The sequence below is a fragment of the Vitis vinifera genome, chromosome 17 (genome assembly GCF_030704535.1).
Source record: "Vitis vinifera cultivar Pinot Noir 40024 chromosome 17, ASM3070453v1".
In the NCBI taxonomy this organism is placed as follows: domain Eukaryota; kingdom Viridiplantae; phylum Streptophyta; class Magnoliopsida; order Vitales; family Vitaceae; genus Vitis; species Vitis vinifera.
The window spans coordinates 5,276,472-5,302,950 of NC_081821.1; the positions used below are offsets into that span (position 1 = coordinate 5,276,472).

Genomic DNA, 26,479 nt, shown 5'->3' on the forward strand with positions numbered 1-26,479 from the left:
CTTGCTAAAGGCCAATGCTAGTCTTTCCAAGAGCCAAATTTTTTTATTGTTTTTTCTTGGGTATCTAACAGGAAACAAGTTCATGCTTGATAGTTGGCTTCTCAAAATTTCAAACATCACAAATATGGTTGGATGCTCTTTTAATTAGGTTTCTTGCTAAACTAACCAAAGTTGACGACCAGTTAGACAACAGCAGAGAAGTAATGAGGCCAGTTTCTTTTGTTGGAGACTTTTACCTCCTTGAATGTATAAAGGGATTTTAACCTGTGTAGAATCTTCTTAATGCCTTCAGTCCCCATTTATTGTTCAGTTTTTGCATGGCAGTATGCTTGCTGGTTTTTTATTTCTTTTGCAAGGTTGTTCATCTTTCCTTGAATTTACCATTTTAGTGCAATGAATTTTTGAGTGCCAAATTTTTACTTAGCATGAAAGAAATCCTGTCATTTGCATGATTTTGACGCATTCTATCAGTTTCAACACACCATTTTAGGTCAATTTTCCTACCTTTTTTGGAGAAGAAGAAGAAGAAAAAGAAAAAGAAAATAAAAGAAGGAAACAACTTTCAATCAGTCTCAATTGCTAACAATAAATACCAAAAAAAAAAAACACCTATGTCACATTCGTGTATACCAGTGAAATATATATAAGAACTCTTAGCATAAAAGTCTCCCCCGGTTCTATTAATTTGTGTTTACTCCCAAATGTGGGAGAAGCCCAAGTTAGATATTGAAAAAAAGGAATACTGCAACCTATAAACTGCAGATGAAATCACAGCCTGATATTTTACCGGCAGATGTTCTGATGAAGCCTATCTTGAAGATCAATAAAGCTGTTGTATCTTGATTCATCAAAAGTTATACCTCGTAAAACAGCACATACAACAAATGGCCGAATTAAAGAGGTCTGCAAAAAAAATGGAAAAAAAAACACACATTATAGCCCATTTAATGCCATTTGTAAACAAACCATTCCATCCCACCCCCCCTTTTTCTCCTCCCCTGAACATCCAAACCCAGAAAACCAAGAAAAGAAGTGGTACTTCTTCATCCCTAAGACAAGTACCTCTGGTTTTACATGCATTTTAAGCATTGATTCCTTACTAACATCAGCCAATGTATAAGTAGGTATCTGATCAGCCTTTTTAAAAATCCGCAGAGCTTGAACAAGCCCTTCAAGGCACAGCAAGTCATATCTGTACATAAACAAATGAGTATTACAGCCTTTGCATTAAGGAAAAATATTCTAAAATTTACAAACCAACTTGCAAACAATAAAAGATTCATTTCAGTAAGGGCTCCATAACTTTCATTATCAGCTATGTTTTACAAAATTTGCCAGGAAAGAACATGCATCTTCAAAGTTTTAAACCTCAGAATTTTTAATATTTGGAAATTAAGAAAGCAAAAGGACCTCGTACATTACTTGGATATGTCAAAATATTTTTTTGATCTTTCTTGGATACAATTGGTTGAAGATACCCAAGATACCCAAAAAAAGAAGTTTCTGAATCTTGTGTGGGTCACACAAGATTCAGAAACTTCTTTTTTTGGGTATCTTTCAACCAATTGGAGCCAAAATTTTCAAATTAATCCAATAAAAATAAAAATAAAAATAAAAACAACCCTAAGAATTTATTTAATTATACCTATTTGCTGGCACTTCGATTTTATAGATAACTTCTTCGTTGGCAGATGCTTCTTCTTCCAAATGCTTTTCTTTCCTCATAATTTCCTTTTCAGTAGTCTGACACAATCAAATTTACACCATTTTAACAAGTCAGGATAATTTTAAAAAACGAATTTCAAATAAATAAAAAAATGCTTAGACAGTGCATAAACCAATCAATTCTTACAACATCGTCCAGCTCAATTCCAAATTCGAAGCATAGCTCCTCAAATTCCTCTTGTTCTGAAATGCAATGAAACAAAAACGTGAACTTCTCTCTTTCCTACCACCATTTTGGCTCAAAAGTAAACCATTCCCAAAAAATAAAACGATCTCTCTTCGCACGTGAAATCGCTTCACTTTCTCAGGAAAAAGTAATAATCAATCGAGTGAAACTGCAGGAAGGAAGAGCGATGTGCATGAGTGCGAATAGTGCAATAGAAGACGGTCGAGGATTTACCGTAGGTTCGTCCCAGGGCTTCGAACAGATGATCCCTCCCAACGCTAACAGTAGGCATGGTAGGTGTGGGGCAGAGGTCTGCAAAACCCTAGATTTTGTTTGGATGAAGACACTGTCTGATATGTAGGGTTTGTCTAATGCCCGAACCACGCCGAATTTGTTCTCCTATGCAAACTGTAAATATATTCCTTCAGAATCCTTTTAACGTTCTTTTCCAATTTTTGGAGGCCTCCCAATTTTGGTATTAAAAATAATAAATTTTTAATTTATCATTAACATTTTTTCTGTTTTCTAATTTTATATTTCATTTTTAGGCTGTATTTCGTCCCTAAATAGAACGAAACATTTGCAATTTTTTTTTAATATTGTTTTAATTGTATTTTATATTAATTAAAAAACATAAATATAATTAAAATAAATTTTAAAATTATATATTTCTAATCTATTCAATTTTTAAATATAATTATTAATATAAGTAAAATAAATTTAAAATAATATAAAAAAATTATTTGTTTTATTTATTTTTTCAAATTTAAAAAAAATAAAACATAATTTATTAAGCTACGAAGAGTGGCTTAAAAAAATAAAATAGAAGCAAACAAAAGATAAAACAAATACACTTGTAGATAATTAATTTTAATAGTATAAAATTTACAAATTATCGATATTATAATTTAAATATAGGTATTTTTCTATTAATAGGAGTGTTTTCGTAAAAATTAATATTTATTATTTAATGACTTAAATTAATTTTAAGTTAAATTGTTCTTAAAATTATTGATTTAAAATTCATTAATTTTTTTTTACTTTAAAATATTAAAATTATTTGATAAAATTAATTTATAATTTATTTTAAGTTATACATACTTACTTTCATTTATTGTAATTAAATTTTATCATTATTAATTTTAACTATTTTTATTTTTATTGATTTTAAGCAATAAATTTGATTATTAAACACTCATATTTAAATTATTGTAAATATATAAGATAACATTAAAATTTTTATTATAAAAAATGAATCATATTTATTAGATGTCGTAAATAAGATAAAAATATTTGAGATTGAAAACAAGTTAATTATTTAACTTAAAGTAATTTTCAACTTTAAGTTGTGATTTTATATAATATGTTTAACCTATTTAATAACTTAAATTAAATTATTAAGTTATTAAATTGATTTATCAAATTATCTTTTAAATTCATTATTTTAAATATAAAATTTAAGATTATATTTGATTTTTAAAAAATTAGATAAAATATAAGGAGAACAAAAATTAATAAAAAATGAAGAGAAGTATAAATCAATTTTAAATTTATTTTAAATACATTATCTTTAATATTTATCATTGTTCATGTGGAGTTGAATAATAATATGAAAAAATAAAAAATATAAATTCTGACCAATTGGAAAGGTTTCAAAATGCCACTAGCGCTTGAATGTTTCATATTTATAATTATTTTTGTATTTATCAAGTTCCTAAAAATTATTTGAAAGAAAAAAAAGATATTTATCACAAATTTAAAATTTTTAAATTTATTTTAAAACTTTGATATGGACCGAAACAATGGACCCCCAATGGGTTGACGCCCACCCAACTTGCTGTGGCACGTATGTAGCAGGCACGTGAGAAGCAGTTCTTCAAAAACCCTGCTATAAGTATAGGCGAAACCCTAATTTTTCCGCCATAAACCCTAAACCTTTGTCTGGTATTTGCTGAAACTCTCGGGAGTGAGTGAGTGAGTGAGTGAGTTCTTGAGAGGGACAGAGAGAGATGGGAAGCGACAGCGAAGCAGAGAGGTCAGCGCACAAGGAGAAGGAGAAGAAGAAGTTGTCGGCTTTGGCTCCAATTGCCAAACCCCTCGCTGGCAAAAAGCTTTGCAAGCGTACCCTCAAGCTCATCCGTAGAGGTAGGTGGTTTTTTTTTTTTGGGTTAATTTAACATCTGTTTGATTGCTGGTAAAATGTGGGAAAAGAAAGAAGTTGAAGTCTGGGAGATGGCGCTTTATCCTGTTTGGTTTTTATTTTGAAGAAGCGCACCTCAATTAAATCAATGGATAATGCTATATATGTTTCTTTTTATTTATGTTTTTCTTTTTGGGGAAATGTTTATTCGATGATCTAGTAACGTTAGTTGCTGATAGAATGTGGGAAAGGCAAGTGAATGTGGACTGAAGGAGGGGGTTTGTTTCCTGAGGTTTCAAAATTAAATAATGGAAACCTTGATTGTTATTGATAGAATGGAAATCAATGGAAATGTTTATACAATGATTTAGTACCGTTTGGTTGTTGACAGAATGTGGGAAAGGAAAGTGACTTGAGTTTTTTTGGTCGTTAGTTTTATACGTTGTTCTGGGTTCTATGAAATGGAAAAGTGACTTTGTATTATTTTAAGTACAGGAGAAGTGGACTGAAGTAAGGGTTTTGTTTCCTGAGGTTTCAAAGTTAAACAATGGGAATTTCGATTAGACTTTCATCTTATTTTACTTTCTTTCCCTTTATTTTCTTGGCAACCAAAATGTGCATCTTATGTTACTTTCTTCATCTTTATTCTATCAGAAAATAAAATGAGGATCAGTGTTACCCTCAAGATTCTCATTTTAGGATTTGTCTGATCAGATGCCATGGTAGTTTGTTCATCATATGGCTGACTCCTGGTTTGTTGCATATTCTCTAAGCATTTTCTGTATATTCTTGGCTCTCATTGGCATATTTTCTGTCAATAATTCTGCAAATTGAGTTATAGAGGATGTGAAGTTTCTTTGATGAAGTTGTGGGATTCTGTGCCCCTTTTTTATTGCATGGCATGTTTTGTGTAACAATGACATCTTTTTGTTATTTCAGCTGCTGAGCACAAATGCTTGAAGAGAGGAGTGAAGGAGGTGGTTAAAGGTATCAGAAGGGGGGACAAGGGGTTAGTATCCAATTGGACATTTTGCTGTTTTTTCTGTTTATCTTCCTCTTTGTAGTTTCTTCAATGATCGACTGACTCATGTGCAAATTAGTAAAGACCATTTCTTCTAAATTTCTAATTGTTTGGTTAATTTGTAGTTGACATTGGTTTTCCCCCCTTCTTCCTGTGAGTGCAGATTTTGTGTTATAGCGGGGAATATCACTCCTATTGATGTCATTACTCATGTTCCTATATTATGTGAAGAGGCTGACATACCCTATGTGTATGTTCCCTCAAAAGAAGTAAGTTGGGGATTTTATTTTATTTTTTTGCATCATTATTTTTTGAGGTGTGATGATCTGTCTATTCTTTTTCCCATCCTATGTAGGTTCTTCAGGATGATAGAAGTTTTTCTGTTTTTGTCTTCTTTCCTTCTTTTCAATTTTACACACGCATGCATGGATCTTCAAGCAAAAATGTTCCTAGGTTTTACACCCAGATCCTTTTTTTTTTTTGACAAACAACCATAAAACAAATAATATATAAATGCCAAAAGAGTTGGTACAAAACGGATGAGTTTTATACCCAGATCATCACCATGATATCTGGGAAAAAGTGTCTCCTAGATTTTGTATGTTCCTTAAAAATGAGTCATCTCATGAAGTTTGAAAATCCTGTCCATTTGCAATGAGCCTATTTATGTGTTTGATCAGGATCTTGCTGAGGATTTTGGGGTTTCATGGGGATAATGATGTTTCAAAAATTTTATCTAGATCATGGTGGCAGTTCCATTTGTTCTGATGGCTTCATCAACAGGATAGAATTCTGCATCCAAATGCTATGTGATACATGAGTGATTTCCTTTTCATGTGACCTTAGACTATGCCCCTACTTTCTGTGCATTGATGCTTATTGGTAATTATGTTAGCCATAATATCACTTATAAAAAAGCAAAAAAAAAATTATGTTAGGCATAATATCAAGAGATATCGAGTATCATACAATCATTTGTCAAGGAAAACCCAAAATTTTCATGTTCATATTTGGAAATATCTTAAAAGGTTAAGGTGCATAAATGCGTAAATCCAGTTCCATGCTGATCCTCGTTGAGGGACACCGCCCCTTATTCAGATTAGCATGATTTCAATTTATGGTTTGGTCATTGGACTTATGCTCTTACACACAATTGAGGAGTCTGTTATCTCATAAAGTAAGTTGCCCGTTTCCAATGTTTATTGATTTACAAAAGTGGCATGGTTTTATCCTTGATTGCATGTATTTTGTGGTGATACGTTCCATTCAGTAAAAACTCGAATGGCTTTTAGGTAAGTTTGTCAGTCAAATAGAAATTAGTTAGTTTCTTCAGCTTAATCAAAAGTTTTAATTCCATGTTTCTATTTTCAATCTGTTGTCTTGGAATTTGCATACAGGCTTCATATTTGGTACTTCATTATTGATAATTCAAATGCATATGAGTTGATCTGTAGATTCATAACTCATGTATGAAAGTAGTAAGAGCGCATTCAATTGTCTTGGAATGTAGACGCATGCATTCATGCACATCACTTAGATGATACAAGTCTATTCAATTCTCATGTGCAGCCTCATGAATCAAAATAGTAAAAACATGTGGAATTTTGTCTCTATTTACCCCTCCGTTCTCTGATAAATCTGCTTTCTACAGGATCTTGCAAATGCAGGCTCCACTAAGAGGCCAACATGTTGTGTTCTTGTGCTAACCAAGCCCACCAAGGGAGAACTTGGCCAGGAGGAACAAGAAAAATTAAAGGCAGAGTACACCCAGGTTGTATCTGATGTATCTGGGCTGACTTCCACCCTTTTCTGAAGTGCAAAACAACTGCTGCGCATATTATTAATGTACTAAATTTTGGTTGATATAACATTTAGTTGTTCATGCATCGTTTGAAGTGGGAAATAGACAAAAGCATTGCTTTATATATGTTAGAAATGTGTTGTTGACTGGGAAAGCTTCTTTCATGCTGTGCACACAGAAATTTTTTGATCCTTTTCTGACTGGTTGCACATCTAATGGTGGCCATTGCTATTATCATGCCTCCACCAGATCCAATAACAACAATATTAACAATTCCCTGGCCACCTATCCAAAAAAAAAATGAAACATTTCCCTGGCCAGGTAATACTTCATTATGTCATGTAAATGCATACAAGAACCTTCTGGAACCCTAAAGGCAGATGTACTAGTTTAGTTTGCTAATCTAAACTGAAATCGGTATTCAATTTTTAGAAGGCACATGCTGTCAGTAGCATTTATATAACTGCAATCCCTTTTGTCACCAACTAAATGGGTCTGATATCTGAATATTGTACCATTTGTCAAATAGTTCAAATCTAAATATGATCTTTCCCTCTTTGTTTCTACGGGACTTCAGAAGACAGCCATAATTTTAGGATGTAAAAAGGTTCAGCAAGGGATATCAAAATGGGAAAATGCAATCCAAGGAGGCATAAGATTTAGCATGTAACTCCTTGATGCATCTACACTCCGCGTACTGAGAAAATGGGGTTTAGATTAAAGAAGCATACAAGGTTGGAGCAGAGAAAGGCCTACCCAATGAATGATAAAACTAACATATAAGAGAAGATTTTGATGGTAGTTGCAGTTTCTTTTTTCATCCCAGACTAGGAACGAATGGCAACGGATTGATTGAATGACAAAACAAGCAAAGCCTACCAGTCTCAGCAATTTATGTCAATCAAATCAGTGGGACTGGCATTTAAGAACCAGAGCACATACAGTAACTGTTAACATTTTATTTAGATTTAGCATATAGGCATGAACAATGTCATACATGAAGATTATTGGTAAAGCCCCTTATTTTTAATTACAGAGACCCACAATTTATGCCATCCCTTATTTAAATCTCAAAAGGATGATGAAACTAAAAGAAAGATCAGTTCTTTGGGATCATTCCTTTCTTCAAAGGGAGCATTTGCCTGCAAATCTCAAAGAGTAGTGAACAAATCTCTCTGCTAAAAAGGGTCTCATGGTAACCAAAAAAAGAAATGGGAAAAAAAAAGGACTAGGACAGTGTAATATCCACATTCATAGTTTGGAACTTTGGAGTAAAACAAACTATATGGTGTGAGAATCACTTTTGGGAAGACAAACTTTTGAAAAAGAAGACACCTAAACCACCAATTGCCAGGGATAAGATAATTGGAATGCCCATGGATTCAATGTCAATCATCCTGTTTGCCCTATCTGTTCTTCCTTCTCGTGACCTCTCTCCCCAGTACTCATGCAGAAGACTGTTCAGATTGTCTAATTGATGCATTATCTGACGTTGCCCACGCACAACAACTAATATCTGTCAAAAACAGATTCACTAGTCAAAACAATTTTTTTTTTTTAAATGCTGAAAATAGAACATGACAATAAAAGAGAAGCACAGCAATAGAACATCTTTGTTTAGAAAGGACCGAGTTAATTTCACTAGAACATGACAATGGAGGTACTGCTCTGAAATATAATACATGAACTTCGAGAGTATAACTTCTATCATGACCCTTATTACATTAATATAACAGCTAGATCAAAGTTTGATTAAAATCACCAATATATCATAATTTCCTCCCAGTTGTGCAGTTGAATGGAAGCATCTTGTGTGAGGAAAAGCACATGAATCACCAAAGTTCTAAGCTTTTGAAGCCAGTTCCTCGTTTATTTATTTTTAATTTTTTACTTTTTTTATTTTTTGATCAGAAACAAACAAATGTATTAATAGAAAAAAACATAAGAAGGATGAGAGATCCTCCTCATGAAGTACAAACCTGATCAAAAGTGACTAAGTAAACCTCCACAAGGATGACTATACAATAAGGACAAAAGGCCTATACAAGTATAACAACAGCAACTCTTATAACCCAACCCTAATGTGTACAAATCAAGAGCCAGCTAAGCTGAATTATACTCAAAGGGTAGGGTTTAAAAATGTTTGTACAGTAAGCCCAAAAAGGAACAAAAAAATGAAACGAACCCCACAACGAATTTGACATCCTCCAAGTATTCTCGAAAATCCAAGCATTCCTCTCTTTCCACACAATCCACAACAAAGAGAGAGATGCTATCCTCCAAAGAGCCCTTCCTCTAAGTGAATTCCCAAAACACTTAAAGGAGATCACCATCATATTACAAATATTGTTTGGCGAAACCCACTCCATTCCAGCCTGTGAAAAAATCCTATGCCACAATCCCAAAGTAATCAAACAATGCAAGAAAAAATTATCAATCATCTCACTACTCCTACATAGGATGCACCAATCAGGACTAAGAGCTTTGAAATATTTTCTCAGCTGTAGTATGTCATTTGTATTTACCTTCTTAAGTGCCACTAACCGTGCAAAGGCCTTGACCTTAGATGAAACCTTTGATTTCCACAAAAAATTAGTTGGGTAGAAGGGGACTGAATCTGGAGAACAGGATAAGGCTAAAAAAACGATTTAATTGAGAAAACTCCTGAGGAGGACAGTACCCAAGATCTCACATCTGAATTATAAGGAGACAAATGAAAATTGGACAATAAGGACATTAATCTTTCAAGCCAGTTCCTCCTAAATGATGTGCAGCAACAAGTTGGCCTTTTTTGATTTATTTATTGGGAGACATTGAGTGCTCAAAGAAACACTCAAAAAATGTTGATTCGAGACTTGGTATCACTACTAAAATATCTCTACAGTTACTTTTTATTCCCACTTATTTGTTTGTGAAGACAAATAGATAAAGCAAAAACTTGGAGAGAAAGAGAGACCCTAGAGGTCATGATGGGAATTACCACAATATCAATCCAAACAGATGCTTTGTTATGAATAGTATCAATGGCAAATGGTTCTCATCCTCATATATGCTTTAGGTTAAACCTTCCATTCGAATGAAGAGTTTGCTTCTACATTTTTTTTAGATTGCCAATTTCTCCAAATATTTCCTTTATTTGTTTCATTATATCCTTTTTGTATCTTTGCCATATAATCCTTGTAAGCTTTCCCCCAAAAACTTAATCAAAGAACACTTTTATCCTCCCCCCACCCCATCAGTCATACATATATACAAATGCATCAAACTGAAAAAAAAAAAAAAAAAAAAGGTCATTATGAAGATACCTCATCCATCAGAGGGGAGTCTTTAGCCAATTGAGAAGAAGAGGAAGAATTAGGCAGTATAGACCCAGTCAAAGAACCATTTCCTAAGCCAGCCATGAAAAGAGAAGTGGGAGCAGAGCCATTGCAGGCATCAGCCTGCACAGCCAAGTTTTGTTGGCTAGCAGAAACTTTCCTGATAGAGAACTTGGAATTTAACTCTTCAATGCGAGATGTGAACTCATCCATTCTCTCATTCAGTGTGGAAATTTGTTCTGAGAGCTGAGTGATGACTCCCTGGAAAACTCAGACAGCAAGTTGGACAGTGAAAACTAGCATAAAAGTTGCTGACAAAGTGAGGTATAGGAAAACAAAAAATAAGAGATAAACGATGTAAAATCCATTCAAGGGGAAAAGAGAGTAAATTTTCAGCAATGGAGTTTCCACATGCAGCAGATGTGGGAAAGGTTGGTGGATGGATAGTATCTCTGATTACCTGATTTGGAACTGTTGCAGGAGAATCTGGGGTTCTTACATCAAACCTTCTACTGTTAACTGCAAGTCTGGTCAGCTTAGGCAAATTCTTATCCCTTTGTGTTGAATATGAATGTGGTATATCACTGCCAAAAATATAGAACAGAAACAATGTTATTTGAACAAACACTTGGTTCTACCTTCTAAAGTATTGAAATATTTTGGGGTCTTTAAAATGGTGTATTCCTTAAGGCTATGTTTGGTTTCCAGAAAAATTCAGGGATAATACATGGGAAAAAGTGTAAGAAAAATAAAAAATAGATTTAAAGCCACTCTTCTATATAAAATTTAAATAATTTTAAAATACATAAATTTGTAATTAATTTTAATTTTCTTTGGTATTTTCTATAATACGACCAAACATGAGAAAAGAATTTTTCTTAAACATTTTTTTTTTCTTTTCTTTTTACTTCTTAGGAACCAATCATAACCTAAAGAATAGAAACAATGAAAAAATAAATAAATTCAATTGGATGAAATAGTGTCGTAGTTATGCCATTATTTAATGAAGAGCTGATGTAACCATCCTTGGCAAAACCAATTTTCTTTGCCCTCCTATTTCAGATGACAAATTTATCACTGTGGCTAAAACTCTGTCCACAGCATGAATTTTCTGGAATGAATTTTAAATAAAGAAATGCTAGACCTTCTTGAATAGGTAAACAGTCAAACAGGTCCTAGTTGGATGGGAATCCGTACCGGTTGAGATATTTCATTCTCCTATCTGCAGAGGCCCGGGATAGTGCTTCTTTAGGGCTTGAAGCCAAATCATCATCAATACTGAGCTTTGTCTTCAAATCATCTGGTAACGCCTGTGTATTGATTGTATCAGGATTGTCCACATGCAGAAAATACACGGTTACACAGTCACTTTGAAGCATCATACCATAACATCATTCACAAGCTTCTCCAGCTGAATGTGTTCTATATATGTGCGAGGAACATATGAACCATCCAAACCCAGTTGCTCTGCTACATTTTTAACATACAAACGGTCTTTTCCTTGCACCTTCATATCAAGCACAACAACAATTTAGTAAGTGCTTATCTTTGCACAAGTAACACTGATAGTTTCCAGAGGAAATGCAATTATTTAATTTTGAAAACCGGAGTATTAAATTTTTTGTTCTTCAGAAAAAATTAGAAGCCCCAACTAAACAACACTTACAGGGTTCACCAACAGTAAGGTCCTGCACAAATTTCAAGCTCAACCAGAACAAAATTTCAGAGGCAATGACTGAAAGAACCCAGAGTTGAGCAATGCCATCTGAAAGGTTACTAATCAAAGATCCAAAGAAGATTTGGAAGTAAAATTGTTTTTTGGGAGGTTCATTTTATTCTCCTTTCTTGGCCCCTAGTAGGACTCAAACCTGGAACCTCCCACATCCCCAGTCCAACCCCTTGCCACTTGAGAAGATTTGGAAGAAAGAAATTCAAGAATGTTAGTTTTGTCTGGAAGAACATAGAGCATGTAGCACAAGGGAAGCTGGAGCTGATTACGATATTAAAAGGCTAGTTAGAGAATGATACTAGACATGCTTATGTACTTTTTGACACATCTCTAAAAATCCAAAGCTTAAAAGCAGTACAATTTTTCATGCAAAACAACCACTCAGCAATCTCATAATCATCACCATCATGAACATTGCTGCAATTCTCGTGATGGAAAGAATGTTTGGAGAGAATTGTTAATCATTGATCAGCTCATGAGGAGAGACGTAATCCAAACAATGCACAGGGCAACAGGGACTGATAAGGATGAATCTCTAAGATACACATCAAGAAAGGGGATTTATATTAGTTGTAATTAGAGTCGAATTAGCATTACTTGAAATTAAATTAGGATTAGTATTTGTCAAGAGCCAAACTAGGATTAGCTAATTAGGTTATAAGATAATTAGAATTAGAGTTATAATAGGTTATTAGAACCCTAATAGACTTTGGATTTCTTAGAGAAGCCTATAAATAAGGCTAATCAATGTAAATCAACGTAATAAATTAATTGATATTAATAATATTATATTTTTTTATTGCAAATGTTACAATCCTCAATAATGAAACTCCATTGATTTTTCTTCTAGGTGAGACTCCTAGAAGGCCTTAGTGAGACTCTAAGGTTTCCATCTTTTCTTCGTCATTTCTTCTCTCTCTTTACTTTTTTTAATTTATTTTTTCTCTACCATAAACTTTATTCTTTGTTCCTCTCCTTACACCCTAAAATAAAACCCTAGCCCACCTACTTTTGAGTGTAGGCAAAGATCCTAGGGTTCCTACATCAGTTTTGGTATCAGAGCGAAAGTTCTTGGCATGAAGGCATATGCAATTGAGGAGTGGAGCAATGTATGCAAACATGGTTGAAGGCTACAATTTTTTTATGCAATGGTAAACATACCAAGGCTAAACAAATAGGAGGATTGGCAACCTACTAGCATCTTCCGAACTTGTGTTGCTTGCCAAAAGAGAGACTATACTTTGATTATTGATGGAGGTGGTTATTCCAATCTAACTTCAGAGGAGCTTGTCGAGAAGCTTTAATCTAAAGACAGAAGAGCATCCAAATCCCTATCAAAAAGCATGAGTAAATAACACATCTATTTTGGTAAGTTCTCGTTGTCTATTGACATTTACTGTCAATAATAATTTTGAGTTATTAGCATGGTGTGATATTTTGCCAATGAAAGTTGCCCATCTTGTGCTTGGAAGCCTATGGCTTTTTGATGAAAAGGTCCAACATGGTGGATATGAGTACACTTACAAACTTGTGCGTAAGTGTTTGTTGGGATTAGCTTTTGAGTGTGATAGTTTGTGGAGAGGAATCATTACGGAGTAGTATGGAGAAATAGCAAGGGGTTGATGTTCTATGGTTGGTAAGGAGGTTTTTGTGTGAGAACTAGCATCAGTGTAGGATGGTGCCTTTAATGAATTATAGTCCAACCTCATTCGAATTAGATGATTACAAAAAAGCATGTCCAAGACAAGGGGCCATTGCAACCTAGGTTTAGGCAAAGCTTTTTCAACTAGGAGATAGAGATGCTGGAGAAGTTTTTGTAGGCAAGTTCATTCTGTTGACAAGTTGGTGTGGAAGGCCATCAAGAAAGAATTTTTCTCTGTAAGTATGCCTTGTCTTTTTCAACCAAAGAGCTTTGGGTTTTTGAGGTGCCCTCTAAGGTTAGTGTCTTTGATTGTGAAGGAGGTAATGAGGAAAAATTCTCTCAATTGATTGTCTAATGAGAAGATGTTAGACTACGGTAAATAGGTGTTGTGTCTATAAGCAACATGACAAGTTGGTAAACCATATTCTTACTCAATTGTGAAGTGGTTGACCGATTTATGGTCTTTGGTGATTTCCTTATCTAGCATGGATTAGATTCTTCATTTGAAGATCAAAGATGTTTTACTTGTGTGACATGGCAAATTTGTGAGTTAAAGAAGAAAAGTGATATGGAAGATTGAATCCTTTATGCTTATTTTGGACTATGTTGGAAAAAGGAAATAAAAGAAAAATTAATAGTTTGCATCTTGTAAGAGATGCAAACTATTAATTTTTCTTTTATTTAACGGGGACAGAGCCCTGTGCCTCAAATGAAGATTAAAATCCTATCTTGGAATGTCCGGGGGGTGAATGACAGAAATAAGAGGAGTTCAATTAAGGCCTTAATTAGAGCCCAAAAAGTGGATTTGGTATGCCTGCAGGAGACTAAAATGTCTCAGATGTCTCTAGGGGTGGTGAGAAGTCTTGGTGTGGGGAGATTTTTAGATTGGGGAGTTCTAAATGCGAGAGGGGCAGCTGGAGGGGTGTTGGTTTTTTGGGACAAAAGAGTGCTGGAGCTGGAAGGGATGGAGGTAGGTCTTTTCTCCGTCTCCTGCCGGTTCAAAAACTGTGAAGATGGTTTTAATTGGATTTTTTCAGGAGTGTATGGCCCTACAGTAAAGAGATATAGAGAGCTGTTTTGGGAAGAGTTAGGGGCCATCCGCGGGCTATGGAGCGATCCTTGGTGTATCGGAGGTGATTTCAATTTAATTAGATTCCCGAATGAGAGCAGAAGAGGGGGAAGATTGTCTTCTTCAATGAGAAGATTCTCGGAAGTGATTGATGAATTGGATTTGAGGGATCTTCCCCTTCAGGGGGGTCCTTTCACCTGGAGTGGAGGCCTGAATAATCAAGCTATGACCAGGTTAGACTGTTTCTTGGTGTCGGAGGATTGGGAGGATCACTTTAAGGGGGCGGTGCAGTGTTCCCTCCCTAGGCCTGTGTCCGACCACTTCCCTATTCTATTGGATGGGGGAGGGGTTAGAAGAGGTCCTGTTCCTTTTCGGTTTGAAAATATGTGGCTTAAGGAGGAGGGATTTAAGGATCTGTTGAAGGGGTGGTGGCAGAGTCTAAGCTTTAATGGCTCGTTTAGCTTCATCCTTGCTGAGAAGTTGAAGGCGTTGAAGGCTATTCTAAAGTCGTGGAATAAGGAGGTTTTTGGGCAGGTGGGTGTCAATAAGAAAGTGGCTCTGGACAAGGTAAATTTCTGGGATGGTCAGGAGAAGCTTCGTCCCTTATCTTTGGAGGAATTGGAAGCTAGAAAGGCAGCAAAGGGGGACTTCGAAAAATGGGCCCTAATGGAGGAGGTTTCTTGGAGACAAAAATCAAGAGAAGTTTGGCTTAGGGAGGGGGATAGAAACACAGGCTTTTTTCACAAAATGGCTAACTCCCATAGAAGGAGAAACTGCCTGTCCAAGATTAAAGTTGATGGTGTATGGCTAACTGAGGAGCAGGAGATAAAGAGGGGTGTGGTTAGAGCCTTCAAGGACCAGTTGACTGACCCGGGGGGCTGGCACCCCTCTATGGAAGGTCTGGATTTTAATAGAATTGGTGATGAGGATGCAGCTGGTCTGGAGGAGGTGTTTTCAGAGGAAGAGGTCCTCAAGGCTCTTTCAGACCTGAACGGGGACAAAGCTCCGGGTCCAGACGGCTTCCCCATTAGGTTTTGGCAATTTTGTTGGGATGTTGTCAAAGAAGAGATTATGGGTTTTCTGTTAGAGTTTCATGAGCGCGGCAGATTCGTTAGGAGCCTAAATTCGACCTTCCTGGTCCTAATCCCAAAAAAACCTGGAGCCGAGGACCTTAGAGACTTCAGACCGATCAGCTTGGTGGGCGGATTGTATAAACTGTTGGCAAAAGTGTTAGCCAACAGACTTAAGAAGGTAGTGGGCAAAGTGGTGTCTTCAGCTCAAAACGCTTTTGTTGAAGGAAGACAGATTCTTGATGCTGCCCTTATTGCCAATGAGGCAATAGATTCTCTGTTGAAACGAAACGAGTGTGGATTGTTATGTAAATTGGATTTAGAGAAGGCATACGATCACATAAATTGGAACTTTTTGATGGTTGTATTGCAAAGCATGGGATTTGGGGAGAAGTGGATTGGGTGGATATCCTGGTGCATCTCTACAGCAACGTTTTCAGTTTTGATCAATGGCACCCCGGAAGGCTTCTTCAACAGCTCAAGGGGGCTGCGGCAGGGGGACCCCATATCTCCTTACCTATTTGTGATAGGAATGGAGGCCCTTAGCAGGCTGATCCATAGAGCAGTGGAGGGAGGGTTCCTTTCAGGCTGTAGGGTTGATGGAAGGGGTGGGAATGGGGCCTTAGTCTCTCATTTGCTGTTTGCCGACGACACATTAGTGTTTTGTGAAGCTTCCGAAGATCAGATGGTCCATTTAAGCTGGTTGTTGATGTGGTTTGAAGCCATATCAGGTTTGAGAATCAACTTGGACAAAAGCGAAATTTTACCGGTTGGTAGAGTGGAGAATTTGGAAAATTTGGCTCTTGAGGCTGGCTGTAAAGTGGGTAAGCTGCCTTCTTCTTATTTGGGGATCCCTTTGGGGGCAAACCACAAGTCGGTGGCTGTTTGGGATGGAGTGGAAGAGCGATTTCGGAAACGGCTGGCCTTGTGGAAGAGGCAATTTATTTCCAAAGGAGGGAGAATTACTCTAATTCGGAGTACATTGTCAAGCATGCCTATATACTTGATGTCCTTACTCCGAATGCCAAGAGTGGTGAGTCTAAGGTTGGAGAAAATTCAAAGGGACTTCTTGTGGGGAGGGGGTGCTTTGGAGAGGAAGCCTCACTTAGTTAACTGGGATACTGTTTGCATGGATAAGAGGAAGGGGGGTTTGGGAGTTAGACGTCTTTCCATCCTTAATAGGGCCCTTCTTTGCAAGTGGAATTGGCGGTTTGCGATTGAAAGGGAGAACTTTTGGAGGCATGTCATTAGTAGGAAGTTTGGGGAGGAAGAAGGGGGGTGGAGTTCTAGAGAAGTGAGGGAGAGTTATGGGGTAGGATTTTGGAAGGAAATAAGGAAGGAAGGTGCCCTTATGCAAAATAAAGTCGCTTTTTTAGTGGGGAATGGTAGAAGGGTAAAATTTTGGAAAGATATATGGTGGGGGAATCTCCCCTTATGCAATTCTTTTCCCTCCTTGTATGCTTTTGCTTCCTCTAAGGAGGCTTGGGTAGAGGAGTTTTGGGACACTTCGGGAGTGGAAGGGGCTTGGTGTCCTAGATTTTCTAGGCCCTTCAATGATTGGGAGGTGGAGGAGGTGGAGAGGCTTCTTTTGACAATCCGAGGCGCAAGGCTTAGTCCTATTATGGAAGATAGAATGATGTGGAAAGTGACTTCGAATGAGAGTTTTTCAGTTAAATCGCTCTATAATGATCTATCTTCAAGAAGAGCTGGTCTTTTCCCTCATGGGTTGATATGGAACCCTAGTGTGCCGTCCAAAGTGAGTTTCTTTGCTTGGGAGGCTGCTTGGGGTAAGGTGCTTACTATGGACCAGCTTAAAAAGAGGGGTTGGGCTGTTGCTAACAGATGTTTTATGTGCTGTGAGGAAGAGGAGTCAATTGATCATATCCTTATTCATTGCTCTAAGGCAAGAGCCTTATGGGATTTATTGTTCGCCCTTTTTGGAGTGTGTTGGGTCCTCCCTTATTCGGCTAGAGAGACCCTTATTGAATGGAGGGGCTTTATGTTGGGCAAGAAGCATAGAAAGGTGTGGAAGGCAGCCCCGTTGTGCCTCTTTTGGGCGGTTTGGATGGAAAGAAACAGGATTGCTTTCGATAATGAGGACTTTTCGGTTCATAGGTTGAAGAATTCTTTTGTTTGTAATCTTTGGGTGTGGACAAAATCAATTGTAAATGTAGATCCTCTCACTTTACCTAGTTTTCTTGATTGGCTAGGCGCTAGATGAGGGTCGGGTTTGTTTTCCTTTCTCTTGGGTGTGCTTTAAGGGTCCTTTGTATACTCCCTGTATGCTTTGGGCTTTCCTTTTGGTGCCCTTTTCTAATATAATTCTGTTTTTGCCTATCAAAAAAAAATAGTTTGCATCTTGTAATGTTGGTCCTTGGCGGTACCCTCTTATCAGTGAACCAAAGGTCTCGAGTTCAAATTTCTACAGTATTTAAGTGGTGTAGAGTAGGTTTTAGAGTGGATTCTCCATCATGAAAAAAAAAAAAAAAAAAAGTAAATAAATAGTAAAGTTGGTGCTGAAAAGCCTATTGCTAAATTTCTACGTGCATGGTCAAATTGCTCAGGGAGAGGTATGTACTAATCGGTCCTTCCTAGATTTTGTATATATTGGCTTGTATCTTTGGGCTCTTTTCTTATTTTTTTCATTTTGGCCTTGGCATGCCTACTGCCTACTATACTTCTGTGTGCAAGAGTCACGGACCTGTTGTTAACCGCCTTTAATATTATCATATCTTAACTACACATATATTACAAAAAAAACGAAGGGAAAAAGAACTTTAAAACAATAACCTCCGCTAATCATCAGTTACCAATTGAACAATCATAAACAGCAATAACCAGAACTTTCTAGAACTGTCCTGCCTCAGCAAGATATAGACATGGTAATAAAGAGGGGACAACTAGTGCATGACACTGTAAATCAATACAAATAAATGAAGAATGGTACCATTACCTGAACATACCGACGATTAAGTTGTTCTAGCCAATCAGTTTTAATACACACTTTATCATCAAAGAAGCAATGGCTGGTTCTTTTCAGGATAGCTGCAATTGTGTACCCCAAGGCCATCAGGCCACCAAGAAGGCGGACACTAACTTCAAAAGTTATTCTTGGTGAAATGATGAACGGACTATCTGTAACCCATTCCTGAAAACAAGTACAGTATTGAGAAGAGATTTCGTTTCACCCTCACCCCAGCATCGTCTGCATTTCTTCTACTTTAAAAGATTATTCAGCAAAACACAAACATGGATTTAGAAGTAAGAACACATTAACATCTTCAATTTCCCACTAAATCGGTCAAAATCATTTTAATCGATTGATAAAAATTTGTAAATTGAGTAGCCCAAGTTCTAATGGCGTTTAGTTCTCCATATCAACATGAACCATAGCTAATGTCAAGTTAGAAAGCAAAAGTCTTCCCATGAGCAGGACCTAGTGCTCATAAATTCCCTTGTTTTAAAGATGGATATTTTCCATTATAAATTATTAAAGATGTTCAGCTATTCTCCTCAGATTTATATTGTGAGGAACTTCACTGGCCTAAAGCATGAGAAATGCTTGTGTAATGCAGCTTAAGCCTCATAAGCACAGTTTCTGAACACAAAAAATAAAAATAAATAAATCAAAAGCCACTGAGCAGCAGGAGGGGAAGACTAATAATACTAGCAAAAATATATACAGCTTAAAACATGTGACTGCATGCAATAAAGTACATTAAGAAAAACTGTAGATGTGGCATGCTTTCCTCTACAAATAACCGTAACTGACATTTGCCTTACCTGAGGTTTTGATAATTGGGAAAAGACCTTGACTAAAATTTCTAAAGTTATGGCTCCCCTCTGGCTTATTAATAGTATGGCAGACCTCCTCATACCCCTAAATTAAGTCATGGAAAATATTGACTTCACTAAAGTCTAAATGTCTAATCTCGTAAGGATGCTTTTAGCTCTTTTTGACTAACTTTGTAGAGAACTATAGTGTAGTCATTCTATCTTTCCCATATCAGAACAAATAAAGGTATAATGAGTATTTTCCCACCTTAAAAAGATAAATGAGGGTAAAAGCATCTTTAATAGAACCTTATCAGTGTTAGCAGTTTCTGTTGCTGAACTGTGTGGCAAGGTGAGCTCTGTCATCAAAGAGGATGTTAGGTTTCCTTAGGGGCGGAAGCCAAAGGTTTTTAACTAAGAGTACTTTTGTTTTTTGTTTTCATTCTCATACTCCTGAACATTTTTCATCTTTTTGAAGGATTTCTGATCCTTCTTTCTTTTGTGCACTTTCTTATTTTCATCTAATGTATAATATAATACAAGTATGGTTTCTTATACAAATTGAGGTTAAGGAAATTTTAGGAAATTTAGAAAAGTCTACATGTAACTTTCTCATTAAAACCTGGGTCAAACCTTCATGAACAATTTGTCTTTATCATCAACTAAGATATATTAAACAAGACCATGAAAATCATAAGAACTGATATCTATCAATGGTGATACTAAGTACTTCTGATTATTACATCTGTCACAATGTCAAACACAAATATCATTCCAATTAAGAAGCTTAAGCCACAACAGTCAAACCTCAAACATGAGATTGTATTTGCCATCCCTGTTCCTCATCCTCAGATATGATTGGCATGCTTCAGGATCTTCACCAGGCGGTAGAAGATATATATCATAAGTTTCCTCTGTAGTTTCAGTGTGTTCTTCAGAAAGAACAGCTTTGATTTGATCCACTGAAAGATCCCTCGTTGACTACAATAATAGAAAAACACTTAGAACCATGGAAGACAACGAATACACAAGCATACAAATTCGACTTAAAGGAGGTCAACCTTCAAAATATAAGTGGGGTTCTGAAATCCAGTGAATGGATTGAATTTGTTGATGATTTTTATATGTGCTGTTTGTAGATCTGGCTCAATAAAAGCCTTGTACATAGGATATACCTGTGTAAAAGAAAGCTGATGAGAAGTACAATAAATGCTTTATATGAATAATTAAGGGCTACCATAACAGTTCATTAAGTAAAGAAAACTTTCTAACATAGTATAAGTGAAAACACCGTTTCAGAGATTTGATGGATTATTTCTTCAGGCTCTTGGCCAGCACGTTGAATGTCCCGTAAAACCCTTTTGACAAGGTCAAAGTGTACTCCACCAGTAACAGATACTCGAAGATCTAGCAAAGGGCGCAATCTTTCACTCAAGGCATATATGCCTTCAATAATGACAATGCGGGAACTGGGAACATCAACTGTCCTGAAGCATGAGTTTGGTTAAGGTTTAAAGTCATGATCATAGAGAGAGAGAGAGAGAGGCTATTGAGAGACTAAAACATGAACAGCACAAGAGACACTCCAAAAAGGATATGTTATTTACAAATTAATATATATAAATGAATGAAATACTTTAAAAGAGGAAAAGGAGAGAAGACATTGAATGAAAGAAACACCACCCCAAGAAAAAACTAAAAGATGAAAGAAAATAAACAAACATGGTTGTCAAGAAAAATGAAAGTCTGTTATATTTTTCAAATAGACAAAGGAGAAAACTAGATGATACTCAATTATGGAAGGTTTACTGGATGAGACAAAATTAAGAAAAACTTAGCTCTAACTCATGAATAACCAAAAAGATAACAATGCACAATGCTAAAGGTTAACTAAAATAGAAGCAGCCATTCAAGCCAGTCTATTTGTGTATCTTAATAGTCAGAGCAACTTAAGCTTTCATGCTAATATATCTCAATCATAAACCAAGGCCACAGTGAGCACATATCTATTTTTTTAATTCATTCTTTATTTCCCCCCTCAAGTAACAGTAACTGGGCAAGAAATACAGAGCAAAAAAGGAAAAGGAGGAAACAAAATATAAATGAGTTCTGAAAAAAAAAAAAGTGGATAACCAACCTGTAACCTATGCGAGAGCTAGATTTAAAATCGTAAATAGGAACTTGAACGGGCTTCCCTGCTTTTAAACCATGGATATTCTCAAGCAATGTGCCATAATCTGTCAAGCGTGGGTCTGTCTCAAAATGTAACAACCATTAGAATTCAGCCATGCAGTCTCACATCTTTCAATCATTGTTTGGACTAGAAACAAAGAGAAAAATACACTTCTATGATATTCAGGAAAGCTATGTGAAGACAAACTGAATATATAGAGAAGGAAAACAGGGCAATCCCTTCATAGGACTCTGCATGTTATTACTTACATGTGTTAAAAACAAGCATTAAATTGTTAAGATATGCATAGAACAAAGTAAACCAACAATCCATTTATCATACAGACTGTAAATGGTACATAAGAAGGTAGACTAAGGTCAAAAATCAAGATAGAGAGTAAAAGTCACAAATTATATCAAATTAAAGAAGACACTGCAGTGTAGATTAACTCAAGATGCTCCTTCATAGTTAGGACCGAAGGCCTCTTTTAACTGGGCCAGTTCCAGCAAAGGACTCCGTTGTCATGCTGGTTTTACTCTATAGAAGGTGAAAGAAATAACACCACTGCTTATGAACCAAGTATTTGAAGCACCCTTGTAATTATTAGAACCTCCAAATGTTAAGAGTACTGATTTTTTCAGTTGTATTCTATATCTCTCAGAGGACAACTCTGTGGTTCAAAAAGGGGCTTTATTAACGATCTTTACAAACAGGCGCCTAGCACTTAATCCTACCCATAAATCAACAGCTTTTTCAGTTAAAAAAATTTAAGAATTAAAAGCCCCGATTATCATTTGCTTCAGCCCTATAGAGCCCTGATACAAATTCTAAACAATATGGGAGCTTCTTTATATAACCTAGTTAACCAAAACTCAACATACTAGCTAAAACCTTTTAAATGACCATAAACAGACAGATGAACTCACAGAGAACCATAGTTGTCATTCTTCTAAATTGTTAGCACATTAACAATGCCCATTTTAGTTATACAATACCTTCATTTGGATTTGTGGTAATAAAACTTTTTGATAATAGAATACAGTTGAATTTCACTAATCAAACCTTACCTATATTTGTTTCAACTTAATTATTAAAATATTTCATGCTTGGGATGTTCAATAATTCTAGGCAGTATTCATTGACACTAGGATTTAGGCCTTAATAGCTTTCTAAGTTTGCCAGACCAGGCACTACGACATCTACATAAAAATGTCAATAATAGCAAAAAGCATATTACAGATTCTCATTTTCTTTCATTCGTCACATTTGATCAACTTCATGAATAAATGTCAGTTTACAGCTGTTTGAAAGGAACAGGAATAGGTCCCTGTATAATCTCTTCTTCAGATGAAACAAATTACAGAAAAGTACTGTGCTGAAATAGTCACTGAATTTCATCACAACTATGGGGCTGAAAAGTACCAAGAAATAAAAAAGAATATAAATAAGAACATGTCTCCTCAACTTTAAAATAATAAAAAAGTTTAAAGAGGTGTCCCATGAAAGGAAATGAACACTGATCAACTACAGGATTTCCCAAATTGAACCAAAAAACAGAAGAACATGAGATATTACCATCAAAGTTGCCATCAATGATACGGCTGGAATCATTGTAGTTGTCCATGGAAATGACAGCAATGCTGGGCATAAAGTTGAGCACCTTCTCAGTAAGCACAGTCTTCCCAGCCCCAGAGGGACCTGCTACTCCTACTAATATTATCCCATCATTGTTTTGAGCCAGCAACTGGCATGCACGTATCACTATAAAGAAACCTTTTTCAAATGACAGAGAATTTTGGATTGGAACTATCTCGTAACGAGTAGAATCCTTCCTTTTGACCAATTGAACTTGATCCCTTAATAGACCAGACTTCCGCCTAGGTGAATCAGCACCAGAAGATGTATCCTGAGCCATTTAAATAAGACAAGTGCTGCAGAAATGAAGAAAAAAAAAACTTTAATTGTTTTATGCAGTAAACAAGGCTAGAACTGAATAGTGACAATGTGGCAGAACACTAATTCACAAAATATGAATATGCCAAATAGATTGAAAACCAATGGATATACTTATCAGACCATATGTTCTTAGAAGTTTCTCTAAACGCTTTCGGCAATGAGGTCAACATTGTCACATAGATATGGACATCCAAATCCATTAGAGAACATTGGGAATTGCTATTTAATTCTCTGGTTATTTTTTCAAAAATCAAATTTGTTAGGGCTAGCAGAATGGAAATAAACAAAAACCTTGGTTGTCATGAAACACTAAAAAAACTGAACCATGACCTCAAGTACAAATGAACCAAAAACACATCACTCTCCATTTAATCCTCTTACCTATAACGCTGCAATAATAATCACAACACTAACTTGGCTACTGTGGCTCTCCTGTTGGAAAATGGATAGCTTGAACTACATTATTGCCACAGCAAAAACATAGCATGGTATTTTGTATTCCCTCCTTGACAAAATTGGCAAAACTTCTCAATTACTAAAACAAGATTAAATTTGTCAGAGCCACCCCTCCAACTTTCATGATCCTTTTTTTTTTCTGAGTCACCAAAGATTGGACAATGCAGAATCTCCCTCTACTAAAAGATTAGATAAACCCACAACTTTGCTCAATTTTAGGCCTTCCACCAACCCCAGAATCTCAGTTTCGACATGTTTACAGAATTTTATCAACAGTGTATCAGAATGATCTGTGAATAATCCTCCAATCCCAAGCTGCCATGGGATACCCAAACAGCACCCATAAAAAATTAATTTGATATAACTGGATGGAGATTGGAGTCTGTATAGGGACTTTCTCCTCATCCAACCTAGTAGATCTGCATATTGTATTCCAATCTAGTAAATATAATATGCAGATGAAGCCAATGGTCAGAAAGAAGATGAGACAAAAAATATAAAAATCCTACACTGCCTCCAAAGTCCTTTATCTATCCTAAAATATCTTCACATCTTCCACCAAATAGTCCAAATTAATGTATGGCTAGCCACACACCTCGCAGCCTTAACTCTAGGAAGTTCTCTCAATGGCGTATAGGTAGGAGTAACTTTTGTTTCATGCAGGAGGGTAAAGTTATTCAAGCATAGGAGGAACCGACTACCTAAGTGTAAGTTACAGCATCAGAAACTGATAATCGTGCCCCAAGCAAGTGATCCAATAACAGCTCCCCCAAAAACAATTTTCCAAAATGGTGAACAACAAAATCTTCTCCGTTCACTACCCCACCACCATCCATGTTCAGTTAAACCGCCTTATTTGTAAAAGAATTAAGTGTTCATCAACATAAAACCAGCCAAGTCTATAAAACCCACCTAACCCATTTTATTCACTTTCGGTGTCTGACATTTACTTTGGATTCTAGGATGGGATCCAAAACCCCACAAAGGTCGGTTGTATTGACTCTGACTAGGTCTTTGTTGACTTAAGAGCCAACACCTTAACCATCCCCACTAAGTTGTTGCCGAATTATTAATTATACACTACAATGTTCGTTTCAACACAACATGAACACGCTTTTTTCAAATTCCTATTTCCAAATTCGTAACGATACAAGACCAGAATTTTCTCGCTGGCAAACAGTCTTCTACAATTTACTTGCAGGAATTTACCAGCAACCAAACAGAACCTAAGACTCGGTTTCTCTTGACCAACTGTCATTAACATGCATCTTCCATAAACCTCAACACAAAAATTAATAAAATAATAATAAATAAATAATAATAATAATAATAATAATAATAATAATAATAAATCTTAGCACCCCCATTTTTTCCGGCAATGTTTTCCAGATAAACAGCAAGAGACTACAGAAATAGAATTGCAGAGAAAACAAAAGATACCCCGTTTCTAAGAGCAATAATACGTGATGAAGGGGGAAGGACAGAGGTTCTAGCGAGAAAGAGTGGAGGAGGAGATTTTGAATTGTGATTGAGGATTGAAGAACCGAAACGTACCTGTCAACGGAAGGAAGAAGAATTTCCAAATCTTTCGGTCTGAGGGTTTTGGAAAGTGTATTGTGGAAGTGAAACCAAGAGCTTTCTATCTGTGTCTTCCTTTTATTTCTTTGCAGCGACTCATAAAAATATCGCAGACGCTAGACTCTTCCTCCTCCTGATTTTAGTATTTGCCCATTCGCTCTCCCCACTTGCGCGGCACGGCGTTACTATCATATGATATGACCACATTATCTTATCGTACGCACAGGAATAAATAAAAATTCACATATTCAAAATTAAATTTACTTTTTGTATTGAATTACTTATTTAATAAATAATTGGTTCAAATAGATTAAATACTCATCAGTGAATTATCACTAATGATGTTAGATTTTCAAAATTGGATTTTTAATAATTCTTTTAATTAAATAATCACTTATAACAAAAAAATATATAGACATAATGATTAATCTCACTTTAATGTTTTAATATTTTTCGAATAAACCTTAAAATATTTACTTTTATATTGCAATTTTGGAATCTTATTATTTTGGTAGTATTTTTCACATATTAATCATATATTTTTTTATTATTACTCACAGTCATAATTATATTTTTAGTAATATATTAGTTTATTTTTGTTTTTAAAAATATAACAGCATTGTATACACTTGTGTTTGTAAAAGTCACATTAAAAAAATTAAATATGAATTAATAAAAAAAATTAATTTCTTAAATTTAAATTTATTAAATTTATAGTTCATCAATTTCTTTAATAAATTTAGTGACTTTAAAAATATTTCAAAATACTCTATAATTAAATAATATATATGTTTATATAATAAAACAATTTTGATTTATTTTATAAGTATTTACACTTTTACGTTTTATATTTGAATTGATA

General features: G+C 35.6%; 3 protein-coding genes across 3 annotated transcripts in view; 1 reads left to right on the top strand and 2 right to left on the bottom strand.

Moving 5' to 3' along the window:
• The window catches only part of LOC100261003 (phenylalanine--tRNA ligase beta subunit, cytoplasmic), a 38,184-nt gene extending 35,848 nt beyond the window's left edge, over positions 1-2,336 (bottom strand). Inside the window, exons 1-5 of the mRNA XM_002269715.5 lie at positions 2,126-2,336; positions 1,853-1,908; positions 1,646-1,743; positions 1,063-1,192; positions 788-903 (exon numbers count right to left, since the gene is read on the bottom strand). Of these exons, the coding sequence (XP_002269751.1) occupies positions 788-903; positions 1,063-1,192; positions 1,646-1,743; positions 1,853-1,908; positions 2,126-2,183 (458 nt within the window). The 5' untranslated portion in view covers positions 2,184-2,336. The remainder of the gene's footprint in view (positions 1-787; positions 904-1,062; positions 1,193-1,645; positions 1,744-1,852; positions 1,909-2,125) is intronic.
• Positions 2,337-3,699: 1,363 nt separating this feature from the next.
• Positions 3,700-7,007, top strand: LOC100266210 (H/ACA ribonucleoprotein complex subunit 2-like protein). The gene is made up of 4 exons (XM_002269667.5): positions 3,700-4,036; positions 4,971-5,040; positions 5,216-5,321; positions 6,704-7,007. Exons 1-4 carry the CDS (start codon positions 3,901-3,903, stop codon positions 6,863-6,865), a joined length of 474 nt encoding a protein of 157 aa, XP_002269703.1. The 5' UTR covers positions 3,700-3,900; the 3' UTR covers positions 6,866-7,007.
• Positions 7,008-7,792: 785 nt separating this feature from the next.
• On the bottom strand, positions 7,793-25,814 carry LOC100243884 (inorganic pyrophosphatase TTM1). The gene is made up of 12 exons (XM_002269465.5): positions 25,594-25,814; positions 23,203-23,558; positions 21,592-21,706; positions 20,746-20,941; positions 20,516-20,629; positions 20,262-20,435; positions 18,634-18,828; positions 11,555-11,677; positions 11,368-11,480; positions 10,631-10,754; positions 10,159-10,431; positions 7,793-8,369 (listed from the first exon to the last, which is right to left on the bottom strand). The coding sequence occupies exons 2-12, from the start codon at positions 23,540-23,542 to the stop codon at positions 8,151-8,153; spliced, it is 1,986 nt and encodes a 661-aa protein (XP_002269501.1). The 5' UTR covers positions 23,543-23,558; positions 25,594-25,814; the 3' UTR covers positions 7,793-8,150.
• Between the last annotated feature and the right edge of the window lie 665 nt (positions 25,815-26,479).

Excerpts from the sequence above, each read along its gene's own strand:
- LOC100266210 (XM_002269667.5), top strand. The coding sequence starts at position 3,901 with ATGGGAAGCGACAGCGAAGCAGAGAGGTCAGCGCACAAGGAGAAGGAG. Across the intron at positions 4,037-4,970 it reads CCTCAAGCTCATCCGTAGAG|CTGCTGAGCACAAATGCTTG; the intron begins GTAGGTGGTTTT and ends TTGTTATTTCAG. Across the intron at positions 5,322-6,703 it reads TGTATGTTCCCTCAAAAGAA|GATCTTGCAAATGCAGGCTC; the intron begins GTAAGTTGGGGA and ends TGCTTTCTACAG.
- LOC100243884 (XM_002269465.5), bottom strand. The coding sequence starts at position 23,542 with ATGGCTCAGGATACATCTTCTGGTGCTGATTCACCTAGGCGGAAGTCT. Across the intron at positions 10,755-11,367 it reads AGAATGAAATATCTCAACCG|TGATATACCACATTCATATT; the intron begins GTACGGATTCCC and ends TATTTTTGGCAG. Across the intron at positions 10,432-10,630 it reads CTGCAACAGTTCCAAATCAG|GGAGTCATCACTCAGCTCTC; the intron begins GTAATCAGAGAT and ends TGAGTTTTCCAG.